The following is an 8,817-nucleotide window of genomic DNA, read 5'->3' as shown; positions in this document are numbered from 1 at the left end:
CCTCTGTACGCAAGATACCATGCTCAGACTACGTAACGATGTTGTCAGAGGCTTCAGGAAAAAAAAGAATACGAAAGCTATTCTAGGCTTAGATCTTAAGAAAGCTTTTGACAACGTCAGCCACGACGCCATTCTCGACGGGCTCGCTGAGCTAAGAGTAGGCGAAAGAACCTACAACTACATTAGATCATTCCTGCGAGACAGGGCGGCGATCATCAGCTTTCAGGGCTTATGTTCGGAGGAGTTCCCGCTGGGTAACAGAGGCGCTCCGCAGGGGGCTGTGCTCTCACCTTTCCTTTTTAACATCGTAATGAGGAAGCTCCCCCGTAAGCTTGGCCATCTCGATGACTTAAAACTAAGCATCTACGCGGACGATGCAACCGTCTGGATGTGCGAAGGGAACGACTCGTACATCACATCCAGGCTCCAAGAGGCAGCAGATATAATCAGCAAACACGCAGAGGACATAGGTCTATGCTGTTGGCCAGAAAAATCGGAGCTCCTGGTAATGACCAGCAGTAGTGGGAAGATAACTGCAGATATCAAAATTAAAGTCAACGGGAACGAAGTCCCGAAAGTAGATGAAATTAGAATATTAGGTATGATTATCAACCGCAGGGGTAGTAACAAAAGCCTGATTAAGAAATTAAAAGATCAGGCGGACCTCGTAGTCAGAGTATTGAAGAAGACGTACAACAGAAGGAGTGGTCTCACGGAGGCTAGTAGACTCAGACTCATACAAGCTTTTGTCACGAGCAGAATGTGCTACGCGATTCCATTCCTAAATATCAACAAGACCGAAGAACACAAATTAAACACCATAATTAAGAGATGCACGAAGTGCGCTCTAGGACTCCCCATAACTACTTCTAACGACATTCTAGAGAAAATGGGGTTGCATAATGAGTGGGAAGAGCTAGCTGCGGCGGTCAGGCTGTCCCAGAGAGAGCGACTCGCAGGAACGGCGGCGGGTAGGCAAATCCTGGACTGGGTAAAACTACTAGCGCCCGGGGAAGGAGAAAGTGTCAGAGAAAGCATAGATAGAGAAATCAGAAAGTATCTATACGTCTCGCCCATACCGAAGAACATGCACCCCGTACACGACGAGGGGAGGAGGAAAAGCAGAGCTAAGCACCTCGCAACAAATTGGACAAACTCCCGCCGGGATCGGTCGCCTACACCGATGCAGCTATCGGGAAAGAAGGCGACGTAACCTCGGTCGCCCTATTAGACACTGGGATCGCCATAGGAATAAAAAGAAACCGAGATCTACCGCATGTAGAGGCGGAGGAGATTGCAATAGCCATTGCCATTGCACGACCAGGCGTGAAACACGTTATCAGCGATAGCAAAGCAGCGGTTAGAAATTTTAGCAAGGGTAGAGTCAGCAATCGTGCTGCAAAAATTCTGAACGAGTCGACTCTCGCCGAAAGCGTGACCATAATCTGGACCCCAGCACACGCCGGTCTCGCCGGCAACGAGGCTGCCCACATGCTCGCCCGCTCCTCGCTACCTCGGGGTGCTGCGGACGCTTCCACAACATCTAAAACCAAAGAATGTATTGGTACCTTTAGGGATGTAACCGACAACCTGAAGAAAGACCGGAGGATATATCCGCCACCGGTTAGATCCCTGAGTAAAAAGGAATCGTACGACTGGAGAAGACTCCAAGCTCGAAATTTCTTTTCGGCCCTGTGGAGGAGTTGGACGGGTGCCAGAGGGCGGAAAAGGGACGGTGCAGAAACCGAAATTTGTAAATTTTGTGGCCACGTGGCAACATTAGATCATATAATATGGAGATGCGTTCGTGCCCCAGGGCGCAACGCGATTAAAACTAGCGATGAATGGGAGACCACGCTAAGAAGCTCCGACGAAAAAACGCAGCGATTCGCCGTCCGCCTGGCAGCCGAGGCTGAAGACCTCTTCTCTTAGACGGGGCCGGGTGTCCTCTGGCCGCGTTGCGATAGACGCCTCCCCGGACGCCTGCGTGCGGACCCGTAGGTGGCTGCCGCGCCATATTCGGCGGAAATAAATGTTCTTCCTCCTCCTCAAAAGACTTCTGAGGCAGTTTTCGGCAGCACCAGGGCAATGGCGTCTCACCTAAAACTATCAGATATAAGGGAGGCACCGTTCTAGCTCAAACCATAAAAATGCTATTGCAGACATTTTAGGTAAATATGCAAACCAATTCCAGACATACAAGTTGAACTGTCTTTCAAGAACATTTAGACTACTATGTTGATCTATATTTGGAACTTGGTTAAGACTTTACTTTAACAATCTGACGATAATTACTTTTACTAACTCATTTTGTGAATAAGCACTACTTTCGTCGACACACCAGCATACTGTAATCTTTATTTATTGTCGCCAGAAGATATTTTCATGTGAATTATTTCACTATATCTCTACGAACGCAAGTCTTTTTCAGCGCCTTTGTCCGGTGTATTGTTGAATGAGGTCAATGGCAACATTGTGCAGGAAAGAGTTGGCCCTGTATCCGAGCGCAAAGTCGAGGTGGTTAAAAGTTGGTTCAGGGACCATGTAGTGCAGGATGACTCTAGATCCCAGCCTAGACTTCAGAAGAGCCACGTCGATTGGGTCCGCTACGGTATCGCCTTTTGATGAGAAGATTGCCACGCTAGTTGTGATGTGTTCCAGGGGGTAGGGTGGTGGTGTAGTCTGCGAGAACGTTAACCAATACACTGGTATCAATACTTGCAAAATAGTCCTTACATATTCGCAGCGTAAAGCTGCCCTAAAATCCCTTACATCACCAGTGTCTTTTTTTGCGTTTTTGGTCTGTCGTGATTTACCAAAAAGCGGTCGACCTGCCTCAGCATAGGGTAGGCACTGCCGTCGTTTAGGCTAGCTTCAGCAGCGCTAAGACTTGTTCATTATTATTTTCATCAAAATAAAAACTCTAGAGCCTTACAGTTCATTACCTTTGATTCCCTAAAAAATTGCCGACACGAGTGGCAATAGAGAAGGAGCGAAGCGAGCAATTAAGTTATCGGGAAGTCGCGGGGGAAACGGGCCAACGTGGCAGTAAAGGTTCAAATTTCATCTCCAATATACTGGGAAGGTCATCTTATAATAAAATAAACATAAACGCGATTTGCGCGGCGTATTCAGCAGCGGAGCGAGCAGACACTTGGCGATCGACCGGGTAGCAGCAGTGCTTAGTGAAAAAACTCGCTTGTGTGGCAATTATAACTCGTAACAGCTATTCAGTGTTGGCCGGCGATGTTCACAATTCCCTCGTCATTGACAGTCCTGTATCCAGTGACTTTTATTTACACGAAGAAACAATACCAAAACATTGTTTCAGATGCCAGCGGCCGGCGCGGCTGGGTCGCTCGATAGGCACCACCTCGACGTAGGAGCCGAATCTAGAAGCGCTTCACTGCACAGCCCTTCTGCGTCACCGTGACGTCGTCGCTGTTAGCGCTCGCATTGGCTGCCGCCGCCCGCCGCAATGTTGCTTCGCATGCGGACTGTCAGGGGGGCGTAGCTGCGAGCCGTGGCGGCAAGAGCGCGCACTGCCCCGTCTGCAGACCTGGTTACTAGGAACAACGCCGGCAGTGACGGCGATGGCGACGGCGATGGAAAACGCAGGAACGGCCGTCAATGAGCTGCGCTCTACAACACTTACTGGCCCCTTATGGTGGCAGTTACGACGCAGCAACGCAAGCCTTATTAGAGGCACAAGTTGGGGATGACAGATTGAGGGCGCATTAATATTTTCCCACTCATTCATCTTGTACCTGATGCCCTTCATTTTATATTAAGCCTCAAACGGAGACATGTACTAGACCATAACTTTCACTAATTTCCTGGAATGGGCTTCATTTAGGGAACTCCAGGCTTTTCCGCATTCCAGCTGTGCCGATAGGCGGGTGAGTTTTCACAATGAGGGAAAAGGAAATACATTATAGCTTTCTATGCTTCATCATCGTGCTAAGTCGTTTTTATTTTCCATCAGCGTGAAGACACGGCTTAGTTGGTGGCTGCACTCATTTACTTAACAGCTCTTACACATAAACATGTGACTCACAAAATCGCAGGTTTAGTGCATGGGCCGAAGATGACTATATGCTATATGTGAAACCGTAGCACTGATATCTGGATTATATTCAACGTTTTTCAATTTTATAATGGCCAGTAGAACATCTGAATATATGAGCATTTATTTTCAATCTCAAAAATAAAAATACTGGGACCGACATTTTGATTGCAATGTAGCAGTTAGCGCAATAAAAGCTTGCTCAACTGAGGGCATAACATAAACGCGGAAGCACCAAAGGTAAGCTTTACTTTAAACAAGAAGTTGGAATAAAATAGCAAATTGCGTAATGTCGATTTAGTAACGAACACTAATAGACACGTCCCCGGTATTAGCAGGGGTATATTCAAGAAAGATGTGAAGAGGCGTGTTACCATACAGACAACTCACTCACTCCACCGAGCAAGCAGAATTCAATTTAAACATCGAGGCACCCCCCCCCCCCCCCCTTTTTTTTTTCCGACCTTAAAGTGAACGTAATCCACTATGCACATTGCATACCATCTACCTTTTCAACATCACTTCTTTATAAATGAGCCCTCGAGGGAACGGCTTTTATTTCAAAACTTTCTTCAGCCACGGTGCGATAATTTGTGTAAGGTTGACTAGCCTTATAATATATGATTCATTTTTCCCAATGAGTGTCGTTGCAAATTATTAGAAGGTCAAGAATGGGCTCGAGGAGTGCTTAGTTAGAAATGGTTTGAGAAGAACAGTTCGAGAGAAGGCGTAGAAAGCAAGAGCATAGAAGAAACAACTGCTTCCGGCCGAAAGATTATGTGTTGCTATCCGGAATGCCTCTGCTAAGTTGATAATGATTACCCGTGTGGACATTTTTTTTTCTGTAGAGAAAAACATACTGTGAATGCCTCCACGTAAGGACTTTGTCAGAAACTGCTGTCGCACTACACTGGACCATTTGTTATGTTAGAGTGCATCAGTGACTTGAACTACGTTATAGCAAGCCTAACTGCAAGTGGTCGACGATCACGCCAGTCTCAGGTGGTGCATGATCGCCCGCCTACAGTGGTTTTATCCCAGATGATCTATTTAACCCGCCCTACGGGCTTCGTCTACGAGGAAGGGAATTTCACGCACCATAGGACATTGACGGAAGAAGATGAACAGTCGGACGATCGGTAGAGGGAGAAGAAGAACAAGGGTCAGAAGGACGTTTTTAGTCGCGGTCCTGCTTCCATCAATCCCTCTGTAAATAAATTGCCCTGTGCGTACTAATTAAGCACGTAACGATATTAAGTACCTTATTATAACGCCTGAGATCCTCCTCTATGTCGTAGTCGTACATGATGAAATCCTTGGCCTTGTACATCTAGAAAAGTAGAAAAAGTCAATTTATGTGTTTTAGTCTCTCAAGTAGACCGACGAAAATCTTTAGGATCTGTACTTGAGCACAGCTCTTATGCGCCCGTTCGGCGGTTGATCTGCGTCGCCATCGCTACCGGTGTAAACGAGCGAAAGAGAGTCACGAGACACAAGAGTGTCACAAGCCCAACGAGAATTTATAAGAAAAAAAGTAAGAGCCTCGAGCTCTGCTTCACTCGCTTGTTGCTCTACGTTCTCTTCTTTCTTCTGAGAAATTCGCATAATTTCGTGAGAAAAATAAAGAGTGCTTTGTAACAGCACATGCACACACGCATATTGCCATTCCCCGAAAACTCCAGCAACGGAACTGCCGGGTGGCGTCACTAAAAATTTAATCACAACAAAAGGAAAGTCAATAAAGCTATATTGTTTTTTAGTATACATTGCAGTGCATAAACTAAAATGCATGCGCAATAAAATAGTTTGCTGGATTAAAATTGCTTGCAGTAATCGTCTTATCATGCCAGTTGCGTCCGTGGAATCAAAACGAATAAGAGCGCATTTAAAAACCACACTACCCGTCGCTTCTGTGGCCCAATGGGTTCAGACCACGTACCTGATTTAAGATATGTGTTCGACTCCTGTAGGTGCATTTTGAAATTCACAATGTTTAATCAAATTTCGACCATATTTCCTGGGGTGTGTTCTCTTTAGGTTGCATTTGCGATGTTTCTTTTTTTTTTATTCTTCATAGCAGCAAAACTTGCCGCGAACGCAGCCAGGATGTGACGGTATGACAACGGTTACACTTTTCAATTACCTTCATTGTAATCATTGCCTTTAGAGACAGCTCTCCGCAGCAATCGCCTCTTAAGACGCTTTAAACTCTTTTTACAGGATTTACGCCGCGCCGATTTTTAAAATTATTCAACATAGCAAAGATGGCGCGACGGACGCCACCGATATATTACGCTCTTTACAGTAAGTAATTTTAATCCAGAAAAATATTTTATTATTAGTGCATTTCAGTTTCAGTACTGCGCTTCATGCACGAACAAAACATAAGGTTGTGTTTTATTTTTCAGTGACGCAACCGGCACTTCCGTTTCTGGAGTTTTCGGGGAACGGCAATACGCTGCACTCACATAAGCACATGCATACATATAAGCATAAGCTAATTTCGCATTAGGGAGTATTGTAATCGTCCTTATAGTATTTTTCCCAGTGAGAGATTGTTCCCTTTGCCAATTTTACTAACGAAAATGATTAGCAAATTCCCCCGTGAAGTCATGTAGGAGGACCCACACACAAATAATAATCGTCTTCACTGATCTAAAAAATACTGACATTTGGCTTGATTCGTTCCACTATGACAGTTAATGTCAGTGGTGGCATAGCATAAAACCTTCATATTAAGAGAGGTCCACAGCTGTCCAATATTGTTCAAATCTCACAGCCCAGTAAGCGTAAAAGTGAGTGCCACAAATTTTGCCACATTTTACCAAAGGGTGCTCTAAACCTCGCCGAGCGATGAGGCACCGACGCATTGACCGTTCTCGAAAAATCGATCTGAAGAAACAAAGCAGAGTTTCTTTTCACATCGAGTTTGGACAATCCAACACTTTCCGGTTGTCTTCAAGTACGGCTTGCATTGTACTTGTGTCGACTGAATAATGCTTCGCACTGCTGACCCACTCGGCTGTTTTCATATTTTGTTACTTAAATTTATTCACCGGCAGAAACTCGATGCTAGGTCAAGAGGCCTCTGAGCACTTCTTGCATATCGCAAAAGTGCTTTAATCATGACAGCAACCTTGTGTTCACTAAATCAGAAGTCCAAAGAATGTTACTCAAGCTGCTCAAATCGTTTGCGAACCTGTCCATCTTTTCTAGTGCGATATAAGTGCGATGTGATATGTTTAAGGCCTTTTCATTCACCACAAAGATATTACTTATGAGAGGCTAAAAATTTCAGATGTCAGATGTGCCCTATGCAATACATGAGTTGCAATTCATGCCCCCCCCCCCTCCACATGAGCCGATGGTTGAGGGGTTGTATATTTTTCTGTCCTTTCGTTATGCATGAAACTTTCCGCAAAGTTTGGATATTCTAAGATATTAAGACACACGCTTATGGGCGAAATGTTTTCGTGGTGATATAAACGCTCTCAACGGTATATGAGTGGTTTATATATCTGCAGATTTTCGCCATTAAGCCATTAATGCGAAAATTCTGAACACCAAAAGTGGTACTTTATATTTCCGTTTCCCTGCAACTGCAGGGTGAATTCTTACTGTAAATTTGTACCTTGTTGTAAAGGAATTTATGTTAACAATGCAATGCTCTGAACGCCCGGAACTACCAAATGCTTACCCATGAAAACATAATAATACCAAGGTGGCGTATGATTATATGAGTGACCGTTTGCTATTGGCAGAATTTTTTTTTTACATCAATCCGCGCTTCAGGAATAAAATCTTTCCTTAGAACTTATCTTCAATGATTGCAGAATGAAATCAGTTTCCTTGAATTGTGAATGCTCACCTGGTAGTAATGGAAGAAATTCTGTATAGTAAATCCAAGAGGAAAATGGCCCATATAAACTGGCACTCGTGTCTGAAAAAAAGTGTAAAGTTAAAAATGAAGTTTCGCGTTTGCAACCAGGAGCATGAAGGGTAAGTCCAGGTGCGAATTAATGATATCTCTGAACAGTCAGGAAAGGGAGCAAGGCATTAAAGCGCAACAGCTTCATGGCAAGGGGAGGGGACAGAGTTTATACATCGCTAACGGAATACGATAGGCCGCAGGAACATTGCCTGAAGCGAAATATCTGGAGGGCACGAGCCCCGCCTTTAAGTGACGACGCAACAGTTTATGGCTTCCATCTGCGGGATCCCTTGAATATCCTCATTGAAATACACGCGGTTTTCTACTAGTTTATTCACGAACTTTTAACATGTGCATTCCATTCTTATACAATCACAAGCATATCCTTAAATTATCACGTTCCGTTAAAAACTACTGCACATAGATATAGACCCTGCTGCTATCAAGTCGTATTAACCTCTCGGCATGGCCTGTAGTCTGATTCTGGATGCATGGGTATTAGAGGGTTTGACGCCCATTTTACCACAGAGGGGCTACGCGGGTTAGCCCCTACGAAGGTGGCACAAACCATTAGCCCAATAATAAAACTATGTTGACAATTTACGGGCCATATTTTGGGCTTGGCATTACCATCACAGTACCAATATTGGGCCACTGATTTGGGCTGCCGGGAGCGTCCATTCAGCCCTTTCATGCGTTCTCCTGACTTTACACAAGCCGCCAGCCGGTCATGTCATTACTGCTGCCTACTAGAGACGTGTTGCTGACTTTATGGGGAAAGCACATCTTACCCGCACAATAGATATTTCGCCGATTTTCA

The 8,817-nt window shown here is 44.9% G+C and overlaps 1 protein-coding gene across 1 annotated transcript in view; it reads right to left on the bottom strand.

The window, feature by feature from the left end:
* Positions 1-2,427: 2,427 nt before the first annotated feature.
* The window catches only part of LOC146172898 (lipase member N-like), a 39,323-nt gene continuing 32,933 nt past the window's right edge, over positions 2,428-8,817 (bottom strand). Inside the window, exons 9-11 of the mRNA XM_084584430.1 lie at positions 7,935-8,006; positions 5,328-5,396; positions 2,428-2,682 (exon numbers count right to left, since the gene is read on the bottom strand). Of these exons, the coding sequence (XP_084440556.1) occupies positions 2,428-2,682; positions 5,328-5,396; positions 7,935-8,006 (396 nt within the window). The remainder of the gene's footprint in view (positions 2,683-5,327; positions 5,397-7,934; positions 8,007-8,817) is intronic.

Source organism: Amblyomma maculatum, chromosome 11 (assembly GCF_055883805.1).
Source record: "Amblyomma maculatum isolate TAMU_Amacu chromosome 11, ASM5588380v1, whole genome shotgun sequence".
NCBI lineage: Eukaryota > Metazoa > Arthropoda > Arachnida > Ixodida > Ixodidae > Amblyomma > Amblyomma maculatum.
This window is presented reverse-complemented; position numbering and strand designations above follow the sequence as displayed.